Consider the following 26619-nt stretch of genomic DNA (forward strand, 5'->3'; position numbering starts at 1 on the left):
CTCGTTGTTTTTGGGCGTGTTTGAATCTGGTGCAAGTGATGATTTGTCGTTTTTCATATTCCTCATCAGTAATGGCCATTACTAATTATTGGTTAATGTTACTGGTCAAGAGATTCAGTTTTGTAGCATTTCTTAAATGAAATATTTAAACATTATATCATAAGGAGCTGTGCTGATATTAATATTGAGTAACTTACATGTGTGACATAAACTTGAATGTCTGTTTTCTAGATCAACAAAAATAATTACAAATGAAGCCACAGCAGATTTACCCGTTATGAGTCTCTAAGAAAATGTTGTTTCTTAAAGCTGTAATATTGACAGCTAGTGGTTAAAATAGGTACTGCAGTCCAAATTCAAAATATTGAAGAGTTGTTTCCCCGCCCCTCCTTCTCAGACTTGCACGGGTTGCCAGATTGAGGACACACAACAGAAACGAGCGCAACTGGCAACATAAAGCGCAGAGTAAGTTGATGAGTTGATTTATCCATGTTTTATATGTCTCTGGTCATAGAGCTTTTTAGATGGACGCTGAGGCTTTTTAGGTCAGGTAGGATCTGCGATCTCTGATCCTGGATTCCATGGCTGCAATACGCTGTGTTTTCCACCAACTGGCAACCCGAGGTGTCAAAATACTATTGGGTGATCTGGCAGTGGGCGGGATCACACAGAACTAAACAAAAACAGACATTCTGACACAAAACACACATTTCAAAAGTAGAACAACTGTAGAATTGTTATTCAGAGAAACAAGTTTGTGAGCTTAGCATGTTTCCTTAATATCTGCAAGCGTATTAATGTATTTTATGCTTTAAGACAATAAAAAAACCTACAAACCCTTTAATGAATAAGCCTTTTTCAACAAATTGGTTGAGTGAATGATTCAGTGACACTCATAAATAAAGTCACTTGTTTTGTTCCTGAATGAATCAACGTTTGAACAAATCTTTTGAATGGATGATTCAATGACTCCCTCCTAAATGAATCAATTCAGTGAATGATTCAAATAAGGACAGTCCCTTTCGCCAACTACTGGGGTATCGGTGTAACATGCAGAAAGGGTCACTGAAAAATCACTAATGCACAGACTTGGAATGACCAACGCTTGTCCAATCAGCTTTAAGGACTGGAACAAAATGTTGCATGAAATATAATATTACTATATTTTATTTAAAGTCGGCATGAAACAGAAGTCTTTTCTTCTCTATTGTGTCGTATATCCGAGTGAAACGCTTCTGGAACGAGAACAAATGTTTGATTTTGTCTGTGGGGAATTGATTGGATGGTTGTGGTTTGCTATTGGTGGATCTCATGTGAGTGACAGGTTGCCCCGCCCTCATCATCAGAGAAGAGAAGAGATGCTGCAGGAGGGAGGAGAAGATATTCTGATTCAAGATTACCAGGAACATGAATTTAACACAATAATGATGATGTGCACCGATAAATACTGCAATATTCCATTAAAAACAAGAATTGTCCATTTTTATTTCATGGCGACTTTAATTTATTGTAATAATGTTGACGCCTACAATTTGTAACATCTTTTGCATCGAGCGTGCATCATATACGTATCTCAGTAGGTGACTGACTACAGTCAGAGTTAATGTAATGCAAACATGAGAGATCTTGTCTGATATAACGGAGGCATTCCAGGGCTTTAATATGCAATAAGATACTGCGGTGTAATTGTAGCTCTGGGATCACAACGAGACATGGAGGAAACCAGGCGGAGAGCGATAGAGAGAGATTTGAGGAATGCCGGTGTGTAATTACCCATGCCTGTTACGAGCCGTAGGAGGGGTGGATGGGGAAGATAAGAGCAGAGATCCAGGAGTGGATGATGGAGGAGAAAGGAAACGGCCCGGCCAAACCAAACTTCCTTCAGAACGCTGCTGATTAACACCTGTTACTGAAGAATGTCTGTCCTTCAAACTTTAATTAAGATTTCTATTGCGCCCGAGTCGTGAAATGAAAGGCGAGTCGCTCCTCTCTGTAGTGCACACTTGTTTTCATTCACTCAGAGCAGAGGAGCGCACGGCATTCTGGGACTCGTCACTGATGTGAGAGGACAAAAGGAGGTGGAGGGCGAAAATGAAAGAACACCCTTAAAGAAAACAAGAGGCGCATTCATTAGCCTGAAACCTCAGCGTGATTTGAACTCAATATAGAGTTTGACATTTTGACTAAATATCCGCCTCTGAAAGCATGCAGGCGGTGACCTTACAGCTCTGGCAACATCCAACTACCAAACTTGTGCCACAAAGAAACCCAAGATCAGATTCCAGATGTTGATCTCTGTCGAAGCGTAAGGTGAACGCCACGGACTCTGACGCCGGATTCTTTGACCATTCAGAGAGATGTTTTCTATATAAACATCAAGAGATTTTCCCAGAGATGCCTTCAGAAACATTTACATTTTTATCATAGTGCAGACAAATATTTGTGTCTGAGAGTCATTAATGCTGGACACTGAGAAACGGCTTCCTAACAGCAGAATGATTTACTTCTGTTCTTATATCCTCAGGTAAACAGCAATAAAAATGATTTAACACAATTCAGAGGGAAAAATGAATTCAACGCACCACAGCATAAGAGTTTCATGACCAGAAATACTTCTTCACAGCAGCTCACTTCATAAAGTCAAAGATTAAACCAACACAGAATATTTCCACAAAACATTCAGAAGTTTAAGATTTTTTAATGTCTCTTCTGCTCATCAAGGCAGCATTTATTTATTACAGTAAAACAGTGAAATATTATTCCAATGTAAATCATCTGTTTTCTATGTGAATATATAGTAAAGTGTAATTTATTCCTGTGATCAAAGCTGAATTTTCAGCATCATTACTCCAGTCTTCAGTGTCACATGATCCTTCAGAAATCATTCTGATATGATGATGATTTGATGCTCAAGAAACATTTATGATTATTATCAGTGTTGAAAACATTCATATTTTTGTGGAAACCGTCATACATTTTATTTTCAGGATTCTTTAATCAATAGAAAGTTCAAAAGAACAGCATTTATTTTAATTTCTAAGATTATAATTGTCTTTACTGAAACTTTTTTTGATCAATTTATGCATCCGTATTAACTAAAAGTATTATTTTCTTTCATAAAATAAAATGAACTCTTACTGATCTTAATCTTTTGAATGGTGTATGATGAACAGTTTCATAGTGAGCAAAACCGGTTCTAATCTGACAGCTGGAGTCAGTCAACACTTCTACTGTTCTGTCAGGAAACAAGGTTTACACATTAGAGAGCTGCAATGAGATTTGACAAAGTGGAAGTGAATGATTTGAGCATGATTTGAAAATGGTCCGATAAGAGCATCGTGTGTGTCAGGGACAGGAAACATGTCACATGATCAGTGCCACAAATACTAGAACAGGAGTAGAAAATCTTCATTTTACATCATAACAGGGCTTTTCACACTGCTTGTTTTATTATCGTTCTAAACCCCGCTTTTAAACCCCGACAGATGGACGTTTCAGTTATTTAGAAGCAGGGTTAGTACTGCACTTGACCCAGGGTTATGAAGCCCTGCTCCGGGGTCAAACATATGAAAAGCCCGAATGTTTCTCTGTCTTGTTAATGATCCGTGCAAAACTCTGAACGTGTTTGGGAGAACTTTCAGGCATAATATGAAACAAACTCAGAGATGTTTAGAGAGATGGACACTATAAACCCTTACCTGAGCAGCTACAGGAGTGGGCAGCCTGTTTATCTTCTTCACCAGACCCGGTCGGATCGAGCTCAGCAGTCTGAGAGAGAGAGAGAAACATCACATCAGTCTTCACTCTCTGGGGTCAGTGGAGGTTTCCACATCTGTCTGCATGAACAAGCCACTCAGACGATCAGGTTACCTCACCTTTAGACACTGATAACCTTCCAAATGGGAATTAAAAGTTCCAAACAAATGGCTTTTCTTGTGGTTGAGTTAGATTTCTTGTTAGTGAGACAGAGACAAGGTGTAAAGATGACATGAGGTGAAACTGCTCGTTCTTTGAAGAGGGTTTGGTGTGTCACGACCTTTACCTATGTCAAGCTGATTCAAATCAAATAATATGATTCTGTTCATTTAAATAATAATAATAAAAAAAACATTTTATTTTACTGGGCTGTAAAAGTCAATGTGCAGTTTAGGGACTGAAGAAAAGCACACTAAATTCAACAGTGCACAGCTCCTGAAGGACAAAACACTACAGATGAAACATGACCTGATACACAATAACATGTGCAATTAAAATGGCTATCAAGTTTCAGGAAAGAGCACAAAATAAGTGCCTTTTTCTAATAAAATATGAAGGAAGTGTGTGTGTTTCATGTTGAGGATGCACCTGGAATGTCTTAAAGGAATCAGACGTGAGGACTTCCACAGGCCGGACACACAGAAGTCACGCTAAGGACACGCTAATGTAAAAGATCATAAATCACGCTTTTATATTAGCCTTGACCTGAAAACATCAGCCGTATTAACTGAAGAGCAGAATTAAAACCGTATGTGAGTGTGACTGTACAGGGTCCTTAAACTTCCTGCTGTCCAGAGGATCCTAACTAACCTTCAGCTCATCACACACACACACACACACACACAAAGCATCTCTATGAACTCTCCATTGTTTTATAATACAATAGAGGAATCACAGAGTCAGATCAGAGGTGAAGTGTAATAACCATCAGTAACCCCTCATAAAGCAGTCATGATAAAAACAAGTGAATATGGCCTAGACACCAGCACAATAATCAATTAGTCAAATAAATGTTAGTTCTGCACAGTCAGACATAGAGGTCTGGACTCTAAAGCAGCTTTCATTGGTCAAGGACCGTCTGATTGACATGTAAAGCAACCAATCACAGCTCGTTTTGTTCAGCCTCATGTTTAGTCAGTTGTAAACACAACAGCTTTCTTCTTCCATGAGGGGGTTTGGCATCCCAGCAGCTTTGTTTCCAGATGGACCATTTAAGGTCTCCCAGAAATCCTGGAGAATTCAACCAATCAGATGACGACTTCAAAACTCCTGAAGTGTTTCCCATTTGGTGTGCATCAGACGTTCAGTCAACGGTTCATGAGCGTGACATCTGAGGATGAGACTAAGTAATTGTTGACTAGTAAAACACTATACTTCCCAGTGAAATACTCTGAAACATGAAGAATGTATTGTGTGGACAGGGTCGTTTCTGAGGCAGAGGTGAACTAGAGCGCCACCAGCAGGAGGGGCGCCATTGAACACATCACCGTTAATGACAATAATGACAGCAGTTCACCTCGTGTTTGAGCAACTGAATATTAGCATTATGAGACGATTCAGATAAATGGTGATCAGAAAATCAAATATTTCGTGTATATTGAAATTATATGTTTTAAAAATTAAAGATGGCATCAGCAAAAATATTGCAAATAACGCATATGTCAGTAATTCCTGAATAATTTCATCATTTTTCTATTCAAATGTATCAATCCCTAATGAAACTGAAGTAAAGTATATTGTGAATTTCATTAAAACCTTTTTTTCGTTAACAGAACTACAGGGTAACATTTAACAAATTAACAATTGTGTATCAAAAAGGCAATAATATGCAATTAATAATTTTGGAAGGTAATTTACTTTAGTGTTGTAAACGTAAACTAAACAATAGTTTAATACAGACTTGGATTTGGGCTAATTTAAGTGTTTTAATAAAGCATATTGGTGTTTTACTAAAAACAAAATGCTGTGTTTTTATTGAAAATGAACAAAATAAGCTACTGTTGTAATATTTAAAAGAAAGTATACTGAAAACACATCTATTTTTGATCAGTGTGTTCAGATGTGTTTGGATACAGTCCTCTCAAAATCTCCACAACTTTCATTGCTAAAAAAATCTTAGGGGCTGTTTATGCAACGTTTTCATCTAAAAACAGAAAACTTTTTATGCGTATTGGCCATTTATTTACACAATAACAGCGTTTTGGGGGGTTTGAAAGTGCACGTTTTTTAAAAATGTTACCATTATCATATCTGTGTAAACTACAAAAAACATCGCCCTCTACTGGCCGGGCAGTGGAATACAGCGTTTTAAGTAATTTTCACGGATCTGTGTGAACAGGGATTGTTTTGACAATGTTGTTGTTTGTATGCAAAAAATGCAAAGGAAAAACTTTTCCGTTTTTAGTATGTTGTTGTTGTGAAAATTATGACATACTTTTAAATATTTGACTATACAAATAAGAAATGTTGGTACCCTTACATAAGCTGAACCACAGCACATTATAGTATACTATGACAACCAATGTGGACGTGCAACAGATAAAATCATATATGTACATACTTTCACTATAATTTTGAGAGACGAGTTTTGAGGGATCTGACTGTGACGCAGATGATGGCGTGTGCTTCAGTGGAAACATCTGTATATCCAGTTCTTGTTAGTATCATACATCCCATGGAATGAAGATCTGATGGTGGAAAAAATGTAAAGCTCTATGAGAAATGATCTCAGAATGTTGTTTGTGTCATCCTGACTGGAGTTCCTCAGAAAAGTCCTTTGAAATTAGAGCTGTGAGATTAATCGTTAAAAGATGCAATCTCGATTCAAACACACATGCAACCTGATTCCTAACTGACAACGATTCACCTGTGTCTATCAAACCTTTGACAAAATCACACTGGATCATTCAGATCTGTGTTGCCGCTGATCCAGAAAGAGTTGTCATGAATATGAAACAGTGTTTTCAACCAAACAGTAACATTATTATTTCTGTGTTACAAATACTCAAGTTATCACAGAAGAACTGGGATAAAAGTTTATAGCTGTCAAAATAGAGCAAATCATTTTGAAAGTAATTGCTGCTTCAAATATCGATTGTATTTATTACATCGATACACCAGTAGGTGGCGACAAATGTCAGAGTATTTTTATTCAATATATAATAAACAACAGTAGCAGCAGTTTTATGAAGCTGTGAGAAATAATTATGATGAAGTCAAGGGATTTCCATCAAACAACAGACGGCTGTGAAAGACCAAAGAAGATATCAGACCATCGTTGAGAGGTGTGAAATACGTGTCTCCTGAAGGCATCTTGCCTCTGGGAAAGAGTTAACTGTCCTTGGAAAAAGTTAAAATAAAACTTATTTGGGCATTTTGCCTCTGGGATACAGTTGATTATAAACTGACAGGATTCCACAATTAAAGACAAAGATGAAAGGAGTATGAATTAATTGTGCGAAACAGGTGGGGTGAATCTTAAAAAAATGAAGTTACACGGTAATTCCAAAACAGCAGATAAGAAAAATGTATAAGAACAGCGCCCTAGCCAGAGATAAATTCTCGGCTTTGTGGAATAAAGTCTTATTTTGACTTCTGGAACTCCTGAGCTTCTTTTGCAAGAATTTTCTCCACGACAGTCATTGAATTATTTATTCAAGACATTCATTTAAAAACGCTTATTCATCCAGTAATGAAACATGTGAAGCATTTATGAGTGAGTCATTGAATCACTCACTCACACTGATTTTTTTTAAATAATTCATTCAGATTTTTTTAACCATTTTAAATAGACTGCAGCAATTAACATTTTGCCAGAACCTCTAGTAAATTGCATTATTTTCTTTAGTTGTCTGTTTATCGTGGGGGAATCGTGTTCTCTACTTGAAACAAAAATCATGACTCTCAATTTATTCATAATCGTGCAGCTATACTTGAAATATACAGAACAGTTTTAAGATACTTCTTAAGAAAACACAGATCCTTGAGCACGCTTATAGGGCAGATCAGTCAGTTTGTTCTCAGAGCTGTGTTTGATTTCAGATCCACCTGACCTGGAATGTCTAACTGTGATTGGTTGCCTTTTTATGTCAGTCGGACTGATCTTTCCTGTCTGAGAGGGCAGTTCTTCAGCAGAATGAGCTCCAAACTGGACTAGACTTTATCACAATGACAAGTGAGATGATTATAAAGGGTAATGATTATTATTAGTTTATATTAAGAACAATGTAAGGTTATGTGTGTGTGTGTGTGTGTGTGTGTGTGTGTGTGTGTGGTAGGGGGATTGTGTGTGTGACGGACAGTGTCATAACTCGAGCATTACTCAGTAAGTGTGTAATGAGAAGTAGTCAGGAGAGCTCTGAAGACTTCCAACACAAACACTGCTGTTAACAATTAGTCTAATGGTAAACGACGCTGGTGAAAACAGGCCATCAAAGCTTCTGCTCTACTCAGACAAGACTCTATGAACTGAGACATTTCCTACAGCTTCACCCTGAGAAAAAGAGCCTGTTTTCACACGTGTAACTCCTAAAGATCTCAACAACGCCTCAAACAGTGACTGGATTTACCCAGATATCAAAGTCTACAGAACAAATGTAGATCAATATGAACTCAAATCACATTCTGCCAAAAACAGATTAATATGCTGTCCATTCATGGCATTTTTTTTCCAGTTGTGTCTATTTTAATGCTCCTAAATAATTTTAGGACAGCAATATCAATGTTAATATATGATATCAACAGTTCCTTAAAGGAATAGTTTACCAAAACTGAGAATTCTGTCATCATTTACTCATTCAGACCTGTATGACTGATTTCTTCTGCATCTGGATCAAACATCATTAGAGCTCAATGTCCTTCACTGAACGTTCATTTCTGAGTGAAATTATAATGCTCCATTAATCTGAGCAATAACGTATTAAGATCCACTTTATATTACTATGTGCTGACAACATGTTCATAGCTGGCATGTTTATTTGTAATCTACCAAAACATTGTATGGCCTATTTATATTTACACTACATTTATAATATATTGTGTTTTATGGTGTTTTTTGTGATTTTGGCTCAACAGGCCCAGTTCTGACTCACTTTGTGAAATGTTTGTTCCACAAAAGACAGAAAACGTGAGTAAATGATGACAGAATTTACATTTTTGGGCACACTATCCCTTTAAATGTGTGTGTGTGTTACTCACTCGCAGAGTAAGATGCCGTTGTCAAGTCCAGCTCTGAAGTCCCTGTCAGAGAAACTCCTGCCGGTCACCGCCTGCAACACACACACAGTTATCACACACCAGTCTACTTCACTGATATCTACATGGTTTAAAGTGTGTAGTTTTCAGTGTTTATAGCAGCGTTTCTCAGAGAAACCTCTGGCATTACAATAGAGAAAATCCAAGATGAAAATCAACAACACAGCAGGAAATGACCTTCTCTGACAGCGCAAATCAAAGCTTATTCCACTGCTTATTTCAGACCGTAGAGAGAGAAATAAACATCAAGCTCTCTCTCTCTCTAACAGGCTTGGTGTAAGCGGCCGTCATCCCGGCTAAATCTCTTTCTCAGGCGAGTATCCATGCTAATTATTCCTGACATTTGGGATTTACCTTCAGTGCTGCGAGTGTTTTCCTCCCTCAGAGGCATAAGCAGTTTACGTATTCACAGTTTTATACTGCTATAATTATTACATAATCAAGCAGCTCATTTATTTTAGTGCATTTTACAATCCTTCCTCAAAATAGTTGCTACTAAACACTTTTAAAGTCCAGAAAGAACAACTTGGGCGGAGATTAGCTGGAGTTACACTTGAGCTTTAGGATCTGAGGAAAAGACACAATAATACACGGAAAAGGACAGTTTCTAAGAAATATTTTCTGGCATATATAACTTTTTTATGCTTTGCCACACAAACAAAGGTAAAATTACACTATAATAAAGTTGGGTGACTGAAACCACAACAGCATCAAGATTTCACAGTCTTTCAGGAAGAAGAAAAACAAACCACATGTGTGAAAATAAGTCTCTGATTCAGGAATGAGGAAAAATTCATATCTCAAACTATTTTATTGAATTGATATTCTAATGATAAGTATCAATATTTTAGTTCTTAAATAAAGACCAGGTAATGCAAAATCATAATTACACAATGAATATGACAAGAAATATCAAAACCTCCAGAACAGGCCAGCAGTATTTTATAGGTCTGTGGAAGATTTCACAACCATTTATTGTGCCTAATAAACCATTCAACCAGTCCAAACACATATAAAGAATATTAACGAGAGAAACATCCATCATAAGATCATCTGTGTGTGGTGTAGAGCTCACAGATTCACCGAATGAACGCGCTCAAACTGCCAAAAACACACAGTAGCTTCTGGCAGACGCCTGATCTTTCACAGTGGTAAACAGCGGCGCAGGTCGTCCCGGGCCACTCCATTAGTCGCTGGAATGCGTCCGCTTTGCTGCTGCACATGGAATGCGTCCCGGTGCGTGTCCGCATTGTTTCCCTAAACAATCAAAAGATGTTTCCTTTTTTCTGTGCCTCTGCTCCCGGCGGACGTTTTAATGACATAACACAGGCCATTCTCACGCATCCGTGGCCAAGTTTACCACTTCCCCGGCTTTGTTGTGCTCAGCAGGAGGATCCAGTCCGGCACAACAGAGAAACCCAGTAAAGTTACTAAAGCAAAAACAACGTAGAGATTTTCTCATGCTGGGTTCACTCTGTTTACGAGATGATGATCTGAATAGCAGGAGATTCCGGAGTGAAGCGTCTCCACACAAACCTGAAGGTGATGACTGTAAAATGATGATAATGTTCCAGGCATTTCAGTGCAGGTATATTTTACAGTTCATAACTGAACATATAAGTGATATAAATGTTAATATACTGTACCAACCTACTGGCAAATACAATCTGCTTTGTACCTTAACATATACTGATAATACCATAGTACAGGTGGAAGGCCGCATGATGAATTAAACTTAATCAAAACTAGAACTCCCATAAATAATGACCCTAAAAAATTCCAGTAGAGTAGCACACAGCTAAAATAATGGAATAAACATTAAATAAATAACATAGAATGTAAAACAAAACACACCAATGTTCCATAAATAAAAATAAATTCCTCTACTGAAATAGAGAAAAAAAAACTATTTAAATAAAACTAAATGTGATTTGTGGGAATGTACTGTGTCACATCCACTTCTATAGACCGCTATCACCTGAATTCTGAACTTCTAAGACTCCATTTCCCACAATCCTCTGCTCAGAGTCAGCAGTTAGTCATTATCCAGCCTCTGTTCACTCACTGATATGAAGTTTTGTTTGCTTCTGATAATTCTGATCGTTCCTGTATTTTGTTTCTCTGCTGTTCTCTCGTTTATCTACTGTTTCACCATTAATCATGTAGTAATTCATAGTTTTTACTTGCAAAAAACATACATTTGTACCCAGTACTTTACAGTAAAGTGACAATGTGATGTTAAACTTACAATTTTACAATGATTTTACAGTTTTTACCATATAGCTATAGTAAGGTAACTTACACTTAACCAATTAACAACTTTTAGAGTAGCATTTTTAGACTTTTCTGTAAAATTACACACTTTTTCTTAGACTTTCACTGTACATTACAGAGCATACTTTGTATTATTAAAGATTATTGTGGATCTCTAGAACACTTGATTTTGAGTGGTCAATCGAGGAAATCGAGGAAGTGTTATTATTGTATAATGACCCATAAACAGATTTCCTATAGCTAGTTTCATCTCTCGTATCACTCCGACTCTCTCTCTTCTCACAGAATACAATCATTTCAGCTTCATTTATTCAGTAGTCATATAATAAACTGGATGATGTGCAGTCAGCTGAACATCATCTCAGTCTTACACAGTAAAGTGTTACTCAACACACAATGGAATCAAAAACTCTAATCTGTTCTATGCAAATCCTCACATCACAGCACGATCCTGTTCCATCCTGCTCCGGTAACTTGGAAAACTTCTCACAGTTATATACTGTTTATTAAGAAACTTCAGATCAAATCAAACAGCTGCATGAGAGTTTGCTCATTTACCTCGAGGCTGATGCTGGAAATCTTCTGAACTAGCTTCAAAGTCAACAGGTGTGTCCAGATGAAAACAGAACCAGAGCAAACCAGACCCAACCTGTTACCATGACGATCTCAAGATTATTTTCATAAACTAGCAATCTGAAAGACGTGCTTCTTCAAGCAATTATCATGCTTCCAGCTACATTTAATTACTGTACAGTTTTCAGGAAGAGGTGTTGTGAAATCAGGTGGTGTGAAATCATTCATACACACTCCTAACAGTAATCCAACTAATTGACTTTAGTGCAGTAATTAGCAGCTAATCTCTCTGTCACGATCTCCACTGCAGCAGGAGAAGAGCTGGTTATATCTAACAACGCCTCGGTCTATACCTGCAGCAGGGTTTACACATGAACACGTCTTGAAAAATAAGCAACACTATAACTTACAAGTTAAACAAGTATTAGTTGTGAGCTGGAACTTTCATTCTTTCATTCCTTTTCACACAAACTATTACAGTGGCAGATTATTGATTATTACAGACTTGTTTTCATGTGGTTCTTTGCACAATACCACTGTATGTTATGACCTTAAAACACTTTTACTATAGTGCATGTTTTGTAAACTAATGTATTTTCATGTTTGCATCATATAATCCATCCATACGAGTGTCTTTTCTGACAATAAAGTTGCTCGTAAGTTCAGCTGATTCAGCACTGCTCTCGCTCGAGTCTGTGAAACTCCATCATGATAAAAGAGATCAGAGACTGCATGAAGCAGCTAAAATGGCATTGGTTGCTTCAGCAAATGTGTTTATCTCTCATGTTTGCGTTCGGTCAGGCTTAAGGTCAGGTTTAGTGTAGGTTCTACATTATTTTCAAATGTGATAGAGCCCTTTATTGCCACTCATAAGACAATTTATTGCAATACGTACAACAACCAATGTAATATAAAATGTTGCCAGATTCACTTTCATCTGTTTCCTTTAAAACTGAATGAACTTTTAGCATCACCAACTGGACAACTAGATTTTGTTGGCATACTTCTATTTTTGTGACATCATGCTCTCCACAAAATCTCATTGGTCCAAACTCTTGCTCAACATTAAACATTAGTACATCACTGCACAGTAAATGTCAAATACAAAAAGACTGTAACATTACAAAAAAGAAAAAAAAAAGCTTGTCACTAACCTATACAAACTTGTGTCATTTTGGACATGTCTAGCTCCACCCATCTTTACTCTCCCATCCATCATCCTCTTTAATCACTTCACCGACCCGCTCTCCATTATCAGAGCGCTGAGAAACATCAGACCACACCTGCAGCTCACTGCTTTATTTTTACATGAGAGACTAAATTTAGCCTTGCATCAAGCAGAAGAACTAGAAGAAGCATGAAATATTGAGAGCGTCAAAGAATACTTCGACCGGATGGAAGAATCATTTCTCAGATTAAAATCAAAATAAAACTTTAAATCTGTGTTTGCAATGCTGAAGGAATGTGGAACAGACTGAATGTTTTGGATTTACTATTATTTCTTATATTTATGTTTTTAAAAAAGCGGCACAGACTGTGACATCACATCTTGTCTGTTGAAATTTCACCTGCTCAAAATCTAGTGTGAGGCCTTCACAACATTCAGCTGGCACTACACACTTTGAAAGAGAATGTAATGTGTTATTCATATAATTATATTATATACTTTTTTGACAGGCAGACAGAGGTCAATGGGAACAGATCAGGTGAAGCTGCACACAAGCCTACAGTCTTCATAAAGACACTGATGAAGGGAGTTACTGCATGTTGTTGTTGTAAGTATCTCTTGCTGCGGTTCTGTCAGAGAGACGGGTTAGTGTATGGACGAGGAAGAATGCTCTCTTTCTTTCTGCTGTCTGAGAAGCACCAGGATCCACACGGTTCAGCCAAAGGTTAGAGGCACATCCATCTCACAGTACGAGCTCTCAGAGCTTCAGCTGTTTGACGGACACTGCAGCAGACGTCCAGCAGAGAGAGAGAGAGAGAGAGGAACTGCTGCAGCATCTCAAGGTTCTGGAGTGTGTTCAGCATCCAGAGATATTCAGCATCTTTTCTCAACAACATTTTGCAGATTTTTAAAAAAACACTAGAAGCTCTTCTTTTATTATATTTACTCTGAAATTCTTACCAATACGAACAGAATTTTTTTAATAACATTTGACTTTTTTTCATGTAACATCTTTCTGAGTGAAATACAATATTCAGCTGAAAATAATGAAGGTCATGTGATTCTATAAATCAGACTTTGTATTGTGGCCTAATGGTTAGAGAGTCAGACTTGTAACCTGAAGGTCACGGGTTTGAGTCTCAGTAGGTGTGGGAGTGAATGAAACTCATTTTCTGCCCGGGACATGAGCAATATCTGTTGGCTTAAAATCGCAGACCAATTTCATTTCTAATCTCAGTCTCAATGCTTTGATCATTATCGGGAAACATGCACTTTTTGCAAAAACAGCACCAAAGCATTCACTGAGAATTGAGATTTTGAGAATAATTTTGAGATTTATTTAATTATTTACTTACTTATCATGGTAGTTTTTAAACAGAGCATTATTGTTCTCTATTAAGAACTGATCTGAAATATAATGCATCACAATTATATTTCCATGTCGACGCATCAAGCTTGTCACTTTGATCTATCAGATTTATTTCTTTGTTTTGTCTGATTTTCAGGGCCGGTTCTAGACATTTACAGACAATTTATGTTGTTGTTTATACTTTCTATTGATACAACATCTGTTATTAATATTTCTTTTTTTTTACTTGTATGTCCATATTAATTAAGCTTTGACTAAAAGAATGAAAGCTCATCTGGACAATCTCTTCTTCCTTTGTTGAGGATGTGCATGAGGTTTGATTTATTATTTACAGTAATTTGATCAGTAGTTTATTTACAGTAACACATCTGGGAATAACAAACAGAATCATTAAAAACACTAAAAATGAAGAAAACACACAAGACAACACTCTAAAAATAACTACAGATGAACCCTTCCTGAACAGCACTTCAGTAAATGAATGTTAACGTCTTTATCATATTTTTCTAGCTGGATATGAACAGGATTTCCCACTTCTACTGAACCAATATAGACTATAAATACAGTCATATTATATAATGCAGCGCAAAACCTTAAATATGCAATTAAAACTGCTCTAGTGTGTTTGCTCTTTTACTTTGAATACAAACACACCTACAGTACGATCTGTGACAGAACAGTGTCCGCTTCTCCCTGAGAGGAACAGAGTACACTTTACAGTGATCTTGACTTGTGTTGTGTGGATCCATGAAGGACCTCAGATGAATAATGGATGCTCTGACCACGAACACGAATTAAAGGAGGCCAGAAAGGATCGGCGCTGCCCCAGGGGCTGATGGGAGTGGACTGGAGGCGGCAGGAGAGTTTCTGCCCCACTTTCTGTTTTTAGAATCACACAGATCTGCAGAGCAACAACCAGTGTGTGTGTGTGTGTGTGTGTGTGTGTGTGTGTGTGTGTCTGTGTGTGTGTCTCATGATTGACAGGAACTGGAGAAGCTGCAGGAGTTTAAACAAACAAACTCTGGCAGGTCGAACAATAGAAGTCTGTTAGCGACCCTGACGAGTAATGACAGATAATGACGACGAGCTATTACTAGAGGAATCTGCGCTGCCCTTCCCAAAGAACACGATTATTACTCTATACAAACACTTGAAGCTCTTCCTGAGGGCAACAATGGGTATTTTCTCTCAAGTTTTACCTTAAAGTTCTTCACTAATAAGAAGGGGAACCATCAGTGTGTCAGAGAAGATGATTCTGGCTTTGCGTCTCCATCTAATCAAGTAATTCAGTTGATCAAACACACCGTCCTTGATGAAGACTGGTTTCGGATGGCACAGGATTCGCCCATCTTGAAGCGTTTCAACCACAAGTGAATATTGAGTGTCTGTCCTCAATTAGAGCGATCTACAATCATCTGCACAGACACAGAGATCATCCGCACTGTTATTAGTGGTTAACCAGACAAAATCCCACTGACTGCTGTGGGAGATCATGTGGTGTGTGTCCACCTACATCTCCACACACGGAGACACCCTTCAGAGACACAAGAACTGCAGCGATCGACTCCTTCACGTGAGGAACGGCACATTCACACACACGCTGACGGAGTGACAGCGCTGTCATCATTACAGACAAATATGATCCATGACCAAACCAGCTAATGATGACAGGAGAGCGGCTGAGTACACAAGCGGCACAATGAGCTCTGTCCTCTCATTCATGCCGTCATACATCGGTATGAACCCTAAAACAGAGAATACACACAAACACAGACACACAGGAACAGCCTGTCATTGCTGATCACACACACACACACACACACACACACACACACACACACACACACACATTACATAAATCCCAGCATTACTCACACATCATTACTCTCATTCACACTCATTACAGCACAGATGATCCACAATACACTGCTTGATGAATCTGAATGAGACACCATTGGCATTTTTTAATTATTAGCGTCATTAGGTTGATACTGGAATTAGACAATATTAGATCTCATTACACGACTCAAGAATACTTGATTCTGATTGGTCAGTTGTAGCATTGAGAGGTCAAATATTTTTGCATAATGATGCTAAACTGGGTATTTATCACTGTCCATGGCAACATACCACTGATTCTTGACAATACGTCTATTGTATCATAATTCATTTCATTAATAATATTCATTAATTTTGCACACACTTTGTGTGTCTGTACGTCCCGTACAATGAAGTGATGAATGTAATGCGAAACTCATGTGCCAGTTCACTTAAAGAGGCCGTGTGTGTTATTCTGGAGTAATTCACACACACACACACACACACACACACACACACACACACACACACACACACACACACACACAGTTGACAGAGAGCGTCTCATCACATGCAGTGAGTTAAGAGTGTGTTCTTCCTCACACTGAGCTCTCTGTGACGGAGGAACCACAGGTGAAAACACACACACACACACACACATATCCTGACTGAGATGTGCATTCATGAAACATCACGCTCGTTCCTCAGACGCTGTGATACACGTTCACTGACCAGGAAGAAGTCCAGACAATAAAGTCATCACAGAGAGGTGGAAATATCTAAACTTTATCTCTGAATACCCAAAGTGTGTGAATGGCATCATATAACCAAGCAAAACCCTGACACAATCAGCCTCATTCATGAAACTTTCAGTAATGTGTGAGTGAAATGGAGTCGTGATGCATTGAATTTTTGGCAATGAAATATGAAAGTGAATTTTCGGTATCAGCTGAAACAGTTTTGGAGGGCCAGAGTCATTGACTGAAATGTGTGTACTGACTGACAATATTGATTTGATTGATTAGATGAACCAAGATCAAGATATCTCATCCAAAATACCAAAAAAGCTTTATTTTTTATATGAAACAAAGACTCGGAGTTCAAGTTCTGTCAATTTTATAATAAAATATAAGCAATAAATGTTTGCAAGACAGATGTCACTTCAAACGGCTCATGAAGCGATCATCTCTTCCTCTTTACTACTAGTTACAGCAGCAGATAAACATGAATGAACATCAGAAGATACAGAACTTACTGAAATGAATCGTGTCTCGTGTGATCCATCAATCAGTGCAGAAAGACGTCTATAAAAACAGAACAAGTTTTGAAGAAGCAATTCAGTGTCTATCAACTCGTTAGAAAAAAAAACTCTAGAGAAGAGCAATTTGATTAATATATGCACCATTTTACACAATTATATTTTACTCAACCCGTTCTTCAATATTTAATATTTAAATAAATCAATTTTTTTTTATCACAGTCACTGTCTAAATGTTTCTATTTTTTTAACAACATATTAATATATCATTAAAAAGTTTATATTAAAAACTGTTAAGTGCCATTTATAAAGTTTTTATTTGTGTTTATCAATTATTTTTAAAATGTGATTAATTGATTGTTAAATACATTTTTGGTTTCGATTTTCGGTTGGATAGAAACTTTTTCGGTTTCAGTGTTTTAGTAAAATTAATTTCATTTCATTCAATTCAAACTCTTCTCCAGATTCACAAACACTTCCTAAACCTCAGAAATGATTAAATGTGTGTTAATTAATTACAATCATAACTAGCATTAATAAGTGAATCAGGTGTAGAGGAATTTGTTTTCACAAATTTGTAAATTATTTAACAAATTAGTTAAATAATTAATTTTGTTATTACAGTACCTGTCAAAAGTTTGGAAACATTACAATTTCTTAATGTTTCTTTTTCATCTGTTCATCAAGGCTGCATTTCTTTGTTAAAAATACAGTAAAATAGTGAAATATTATTCCAGTGTAAATCAGCTGTTTTCTATGTGAATATATAGTAAAATGTAATTTATTCCTGTGATCAAAGCTGAATTTTCAGCATCATTACTCCAGTCTTCAGTGTCACATGATCCTTCAGAAATCATTCTGATATGATGATTTGATGCTCGAGAAACATTGATGAAATAGAGAATTTCTCCAGTTTGATGCCCTAACCACTCGCTCCGTCAATCCCAGAATCCCCTGCTGCTTAACTCCAATAGAGAATGAATCGACAGGCCTGCTCACCTCCGCCCATGTGGACACAATAGACAATATCAGTCTGTTAACCCTCCAGAAACAGCGAGACTCTGTGTGATGTGTAACCTCGAGCCACAGCAGGAAATCTCACGTCTAATCAAACACACTCACCAGCAGGACACACACACACACACACAGACACACACACACCAGCAGGACACACACACACACACACACACTGCTTCAGTCCTGTCGCATTAACACAAGCCGTCTGTTATTCACTGTTATTCTTCTGCTGATATGATGATGTTCTGTATAAAACTATGAACTTCTTCAATTCACTTCAATATGAAGAAACAGATCCAGTTCCTCCAGACCTCATATCCTCACGTGTTTCAGAGCGAGTGACACAGTATGGGGCCGTTAACTGGGTCGCACTATTGATTATCTTCCCAGAGCCCATAACCTATATATGAGTGTCTGAAATAACGCCAGCCTGCTTAATGATCGTTAGAGATGATTCACAAAACAGGTCATGTGTAGATGGTTTGTGATCGATGATCTATTATAGAAAAGCTGTAGTACAACTCTTACAGTAAAGCCGACAGCTGCACAGACCAGGATCTGCTTTGATTTGCCATGAAATGTCTTAAATAAAGTGTTTTTTTCTCCACGTGCCCCTGAAGGCCTCAATATCCGCCCAGCAGAGGGAAAACATCTCTGCAGACCCTGAAATACACTGAGCGTGACCCTTCTCTCAGGCATCAGCGCTGAACACAAGCTCAGTGAAGAAAGACCCGATTCATATCAAACACCCTCCAGATCAGAGACTCTAGTCTATATTAGCCCTCGTAAGGCCTTAAAAACTGCTGAATTTTGACTCAGTGTAACATGAGCTTAACTTACTATTTTTCAACTACCATACTGTATCTAATCAATAACGTCTCATTAATGAGTGAATGCACAAAACGTTACCATGTTTTTACCACACTTCATTTACCCTATTTTTATTAATTAAAAATGGAGAAATTCTTTAAATTTAAAATGATATGAGAGCTACAGTATAAACTAGTGTAATGCAAAGAAATATATAATTTTATCAATATTTAAGAGCAATTTTATGTTAATATATCATTGGATGAAGTTTATAAGAACATGTAATATGAGAATTACAGTATGAACTTAACTTAAAACTCTTGACTGTCTAAATTTACATCAAAACATCAGTGATGCTCTGAAATGTTTTCAAACAAAACATACTCATTTTACTAGCACAAACTTTTACTTTCATATGACAAAAAAAATTATAATTTATATTTTTGCATAAACATTTGCATTAAAATTTTCTGACATAAAACCTTGAAAAGAAATCATATTAAGTTGTTTGGCATAATCTTTAATTTTCATTTGTAAGGGTAAACAAAAGGTGTGCATACATTTATAAAAAAAAAAAAAAAAAAAAAAAAAAACAGCATGTAAATCTTAGCATCCGTTTACATGACACCATTGTCAACTAAAAAATTAAAACTTTTTTATGCATTTTTTTATGCGTTTGTCGACAACAGTTTTGGGGGCCTGGAAACAAACTTTTTAAAAAGGGTTTCAAAGTGCAGGTTTTTGACAACTATAGCTGTGTAAACTACAAAAACATGAATTTGTGAAAACGGTTACGTCATGCACGTGTATTACACGTTCAGTCTAGTGTTTCTTTACAAGTGTTTCTTCTTTACATCGCCATCTACTGGCCTGACAGCAGAATACAGCCATTTTAGCCGTGATCCGTGAGATCGTTTTGACAACATTGTCATCTGTAAGCGAAAAACATGTTTTTAGTACATTGTTGTCGTATAACTGTACTCTTAGGATCCTCAGCATCGTCCGCATGAGAGCTACTCCACCTCTGAGACCTCTGACCTCAGCTATGATTGGCTAACCTGTTTTCATTCAGAATGAGACATTGATATGTAGGCTGAATCCAGGAGGTCAGTGTGCTGATAGTTCTGACTCCTTCTGAATGACACAGTTTTTGCAGCTGAGTTTCATTAAGGACTGGGAAGGAAGCAAATCAAAATAATTTTAAATTAGCAAGAAAATCCTGTTTTCCATGATCTGCCCCAATTAAAATAAAAAGAAAAGGAATTCGGCGAGTAGAAATGTTAGTGTTTGCTTCATGTAAAGTGTTTCAGAGTCGAGTCACACACTCTTTCACGTCGAGTAAGTGTGTCCGTGTCTGTGCCAGTTCTCCTGCGTCTCGTGTTGCGGACTCACAAAGATCTGTCCCTGTGCCATTTTCCCAAGGTTTGATCCAGCGCTCCATTCCAGCGGGTGGGTCGTTCACTCCGCCGTTCCTCCTGCTGGAGAGATCCCATTAATCCTAGCTTCCTCGAGTCCCACGCGCAGAGATCCTGCCGTTCTGAAACCCTGAGGGGCTACAAGATCCAAAAACTGACTCGCCGTTAAATCCAATGTTTGAACTAAGCTAATATGAAGAAGATCAATACTGGGAAAACCTGATGAAATGAGATTTCACCCTGTCTGTTTTCTAGCTGCATGTCATAGATCTGATTGAGAACAATTCATCTGTGCATTCATACAACTCACTGTCAGTCTCCTCTCTGAGTCTGGTGACGTATGCTCTTCTCCAATCATTTATTCATCTTAAACCACCTTCATCTGCCACCGCTTTTGAGAGCCACACCCACATCTCAACATCCAATCAACCACTGGTGCACATAACCAAGACCCGCCCTACATTTTATCTACATCCGTGTGCATCATTATTTTTCAAAATTCATGTGCGCTCATAATATTTCATCAAAATAACTTCCGGAAACAATGTCCGTTCTCTTCATGATGTGTGTCTCGGCGGAGGGTGGGACTAAAGATCCTCCACAACTGACATTAAGATCTGATCCAATCAATTCCCGAGAATGATATCAAGTCCCGCCCTGCACTTTTGTCTCATTCCAAAAGCTGTTTGACTCGGATATACGTCACAATAGGGGAAAAAACCTTCAGTTTCATGCCGACTTTAAGCAGTATTTTCTCTCAGTGATTTGCGGCAGTGACGCCCTTCAGAAGGCACTCGTGTGTTTCAGGTAAAGTGTGAGTAAATCAGTGCCTTAAACTCAAAGCAAAAAGATTTGTAGCCTATAGAAAGCCACAGAGCCTTACAGACGTAATACAAGTTGAATTGTGGGAAACCCCCTGGGATATTCCTTGAATTTAATCCTCTCCCAGGAGATTTCACGTAAACTACAAAAATGCCTCTCGAAGTGTTGTTCAGAGTCACACGAACATCCGTCTGTTTCAGCTTTGGGATCTCAACAACACAACTGGATCTATATCTGGAGATGATTAGGTCACTTCCTCTAATACTTCCAGGCTATTACAGGTCAGTGTGTGGAACAAACGATTGGGTCAATATTAACTTAGTCCAAAATAATTCAAAAATGCAATTCAAAAACAGAACAATATAAAGCAAGCACTGTAAAAGGTTATCATGGACACTTGTGTATGTCACTGGCCCAGTTATGATCTGTCAGAGCATTATTCATGACAACAGAGGCGTGTACAAGCTGTTTCCTGAGCCTGAGGGAGTGACAAACACACACACACACACACACACACACACACACACACACACACACACACACACACACACACTGTTGTGTTCACCTGCGCTGGATAAATGAAGCACTCAAAGGCCTGACACACAGAGTTTCTCTCTCTCTCGATGCTCACGCCTCCAGCTCCTGATCGGAAAGACTTGAGCTGATTTAGCCGGAGGTCATGAACCCTGGACTCTCGTCAAACCTGTGTGTGTGTGTGTGTGTGTGTGGCTGATAATGACTCCATTCTCTGATCCATAATCATATTTCATCCCTGAGGAATCCCTCAGACAGAGAGGCTTCATTCAGAGGCGACGGGGCCGGCAGCGACTGAACCAACAATACTGAGGCGTTCTGAAAGAGAGCTAAAGAAACTCATGAATGATCTCTATGCAGTTTCATAATAGCTAATTACAGCAGAAAACTGAGAGGATTCAGGCAGAAACCAGCTTATATAAGCAGCTAAAGAACTGATTTCTACAGTCACATTCAAAAACACAAACAAGGTTTTATGGTCGCTGGAATATAATACAATATATGTAAGGACTATTTCTCATATTAATGCTGTGTTCAAGAGTGACACAGTGGATTGACTCTAGTGTAAGACTGTACATTCAATGTAAATATTCTTATCCCCAGACAGTCTCTGGATTTGTCCATTGTTTTGAATTGACATTGATTCATTACATTATGTTTAACTGGACACGCCATCATAAAAACATGTTCTGTAAGATATCTATTGCAGAATGCAGGAACAAAAGTGTAAATAAGTCAATTAATGAATAAGAATTAATCTAAATAATTCAATAAATATCTGAATATTGTATGTTTAAACTGAAAAAAAAAACATACAATCCTATCAAAGTTTGTGTTTTATTGGTGTTTTCAGTAAGCTCTCCGATCAGCCTGTTAAAGGTGCAGTAAGTGATTTCTGAGAAAGACACGCCCCTCCCTTCATTGCTCCGCCCCCAAAATGCCCAAACATGCAAGAGTGGATGTCTTTATCATAGCTGAAGAGAAGCGAAATAATGGTTTGCGAAAATTAAGAGAAGATGATGAATGAATGACAAGAAAGAACAAAAAATAAACATGCATTACACAAGAGTATAAGTTGTTGGTCTCCAGCAGCGACACCAGCAGAGGTCTAGACGACTCCTGAACACTCCCATGTTTACACCCTACCCAAAATAATTCATATGTCAGGCTAGTTAATGGAGAATGAGTAGAGAAGAAACACACAGACACCATCATGACTTCATGCCAGAATGGAGATCAGTGACTCTCACAACATCACGCTGTGCTCAGAGTTACTGTGATCTTCAACACTGTTCCTCACTCAGTGATTCAGTTCATATGAAAAATGTGTGTCTGCAAGCCATATTTGAGATATAGCTCCTTCTGACATCTCAACATCAGAACATCCCATAAACAATGGCTTATAATGAAGAGCTGAAGTCAAGAGTGGCAGATCAGACCTGTCAATCATTCACACAGCTGAGATCTTCAGTGAAGGACTGTCATAGTCTCTGTGGTTCGTTTCACATCTTCACTGTAGGATATTATTGAATGAAAACCTGCTGTGACCAGAAACATTCCAGATGAAAGAGACAATGCAATTCCTCAATCTTTGTGAAATTCCTGCTGTAAAAAATAAATAAATAAAAATCAATGCCTGCCCTCCATAACTGACTGCAAACATGCACTGAGATCTGCCTCTATTTAGTTTGCAACACACTCTTTTTATGATCCTAATTCCCAATGGACAAAGTCAAATCCTTTCCTACATTGTTCATTCTTGTTTGATAAACCGAATCACTTAGTTTTACATCATAATAGGGAGAAAAGTTGGTTGTGATTTCCATTTCATGCCGTCTATGATCTGCTGTCCTGGTCTGGTCAAGCTGGTGTTTCTCTGGTCGGCCGACTGATCTCCAAACCAGACCAGCAGAAAAGTGTCCTCTAAAACTAGCCGACAGAACAACTAAAACCAGCAAACCAGACTAGACTGGTTTAAGATGTTTGGGTATTTTTCCAGCCAGGATGTGAATCCAGTAATATAAATGAAATGTACAATATGTTGAATGTTACGGAATTTGGCCATTTTTGGGTAAATATCAAAAGTCAAAAGTCAAATCAAAAGTAGTGCTGTAGAATGAATCAGATCTTGATATGGACTAGTGTCTGTGAACATTGAAGCTCAAAAAGACTGCTGTTGAATCTGAATTCTGCATGTTCAGTGTGTCTCTGTGTGAATTTGAGAAGAATGTTTCCCAGTGAGCCTCGGCTGATTAAAATAGTGCCGGTCAACTTTTATTTGTCATTAAATAAATTATACACAGAAAGCCACAACTGACTGACTGTACATGAATTCTGGACTAAGTACAATGAGAATGAAACAGATCCATCTCTTCTCACTCAATACACTTCTGGTCACAGAAAGTGGTGTGAGTTTAGTTCCTTTACAGAGAATCAGTGTGAACGCCCTACAGAGCAGCTCCTTTTCATGGCAAAGCATGACTTTCATAATGCCGAGAGCATACGGGCACAGCAATGACGGGTTGGGTTTGTTCTCAGCTGACAGAGAGAGAGATGAGCAGACACACATCGGTCAGCTGAGGTCTGACTGTGTCATTCTCCAGCGTAATGACCGACTGTGTGTGTGTGTGTGTGTTTTAAGGCGGTATACTGAATTAAACATCCGAGGAATGTAATGGTGTGGGCATGACAGCATGTGTGTGTGTGTGTAGAGTTAAGAGAGGATTTCTGATCTCTTTAATGTGTGTAAATGTGTGACATTATATGTATGATGACTGTACTGTCTGTCCGTCTAGACAAAACACATCTGTATGTGAAGCTCATTTATAATAGTGTGTGTGTGATGCTTTCTGAAAGGCTTCATTCATTCGCGCCGTCACTGTTCCCCACGATCTGAATCTGAATCTGTGTGTAGGACGATGTCACATCCGATGAGAGCCATGAGAACATTCCCACTGTTAGACTGTCTCCAAATGGACTTAATGACAAAATATGATTTATAAATGCATAACCTACTTTGCATTCGCAAAAAACAATTCACATTCATCATACAATGTTAATGTTGAACACATCAGAGCTGTTCATTTCTGTGCTTTACTACAACTATCTTCATATCAGCAGCAAATCACACCAAACTGAACCAGAAGAGTAAATCACAGTCCTGTCTCTTCTGAACAGGCGCTTCACTTCCACAGATCTGATGATCTACAGAGCTTCATCACAGCTGTGTTAACATGAGACACAGAGGAGTGTTAATGAACACACAGAAGATCAGAAGAGCGCTGCTCCGTCTCTCTGCAGCTCATTTTATAGTCAAATTCTGAACAAACTGAAAACAGAAACCAGAAAGACGAGTGAGAGCAAGACATGAGGAATCTCTCAACTGCTTGATCGCTTGTATTGTCACAGAATGTAAACTATATGATCACTCAGATCTAATCTGACAAATGCAACTATAAAGTATTAAAATATTATAAACATTAACACCAGAGTTTTCTGTAAAGCTGCTTTGAAACAGTGTGCTTTGAAAAACACTACAAATAAATGTGACTTAAGTGCAACGGAGTAGAAGTTAATCTGTATATCAGAGTGAAACGCTTTGCAAACAAGAACAAATGTAGGGCGGGGCTTGATTTTGTCTGTGGGGAATTGATTGGATTGCTGTGGATTGCTATTGGTGGATCTCATGTGAGTGACAGGTTGCCCCGCCCTCATCATCAGAGAAGAGAAGAGATGCTGCAGGAGGAAGATATTCTGATTCAAGATTATGAGGAACATGAATTTAACACAATAATGATGATGTGAACCGATAAATCATATATAATAAACACTGTAATAGTCCATAAAAAACAAAAATTGTCCATTTTGATTTCATGGTGACTTTAAGGATTTGCTGATCTCTCTTCCATCTCAAAGTATGACCAATAATAATAATAACGCTTGCCTTAGCAAACACCACTAAAGATCTGGACTGGGCAGTGTTTGAGTGTTTACAGTCACTGTGTGTGTGTGTGTGTGTGTGTGTGTGTGTCTACGGTTCACACAGGCGGCACTTTACCCTGATAAGCAAAAAGAGCCCAGCTCCCATGAGTACATCACTTCTGTCCCACTTAAAACACACACACACACACAGTAAAGTGTCCTTTGAATGCACACTTCAAAATACTGCAGAAGCAGTAGGTCATGCAGGTGCTTTTCAGCTGTTTTAAGACAGACTCTTCTGCTCATGTCTGATGCTCACTATACAGTAGTAAGTGTTTGTATTCACACACAGAGACTGACAGCATTCTGATACGAAACACCCGCTTTTCTTTACCCAATCAGTTCCTTTCCACTACACAAAGAAAAATAAACTACTGCATGAAAGTATGTGCGAGTACCAGGGCCGGCGCTACCTATAGGCAGAGCAGGCAGTTGCCTAGGGCCTCGGGCACGGAGGAGGGGCCTCCTGCCTCCACTGCCGTGACATCCCCCTAGCAAAATACTAGGCTCTTTTTCCATTGGATATAAATGAATTCACAGTGACTCTCACCTCAGTGACTCTTAGTATTGA

General features: G+C 38.2%; 1 protein-coding gene across 6 annotated transcripts in view; it reads right to left on the reverse strand.

Annotated features, from left to right (window-relative positions):
• The window catches only part of limch1b (LIM and calponin homology domains 1b), an 80000-nt gene that overhangs the window by 45896 nt on the left and 7485 nt on the right, over positions 1 to 26619 (reverse strand). For all 6 annotated transcript variants that reach the window (XM_048176601.1, XM_048176602.1, XM_048176607.1 and 3 more), the window contains exons 2-3: positions 8953 to 9023; positions 3699 to 3768 (exon numbers count right to left, since the gene is read on the reverse strand). In XM_048176601.1, the coding sequence (XP_048032558.1) occupies positions 3699 to 3768; positions 8953 to 9023 (141 nt within the window). The remainder of the gene's footprint in view (positions 1 to 3698; positions 3769 to 8952; positions 9024 to 26619) is intronic.

This window comes from Megalobrama amblycephala, linkage group LG23, assembly GCF_018812025.1.
Source record: "Megalobrama amblycephala isolate DHTTF-2021 linkage group LG23, ASM1881202v1, whole genome shotgun sequence".
NCBI classification, from domain to species: Eukaryota; Metazoa; Chordata; class Actinopteri; order Cypriniformes; family Xenocyprididae; genus Megalobrama; species Megalobrama amblycephala.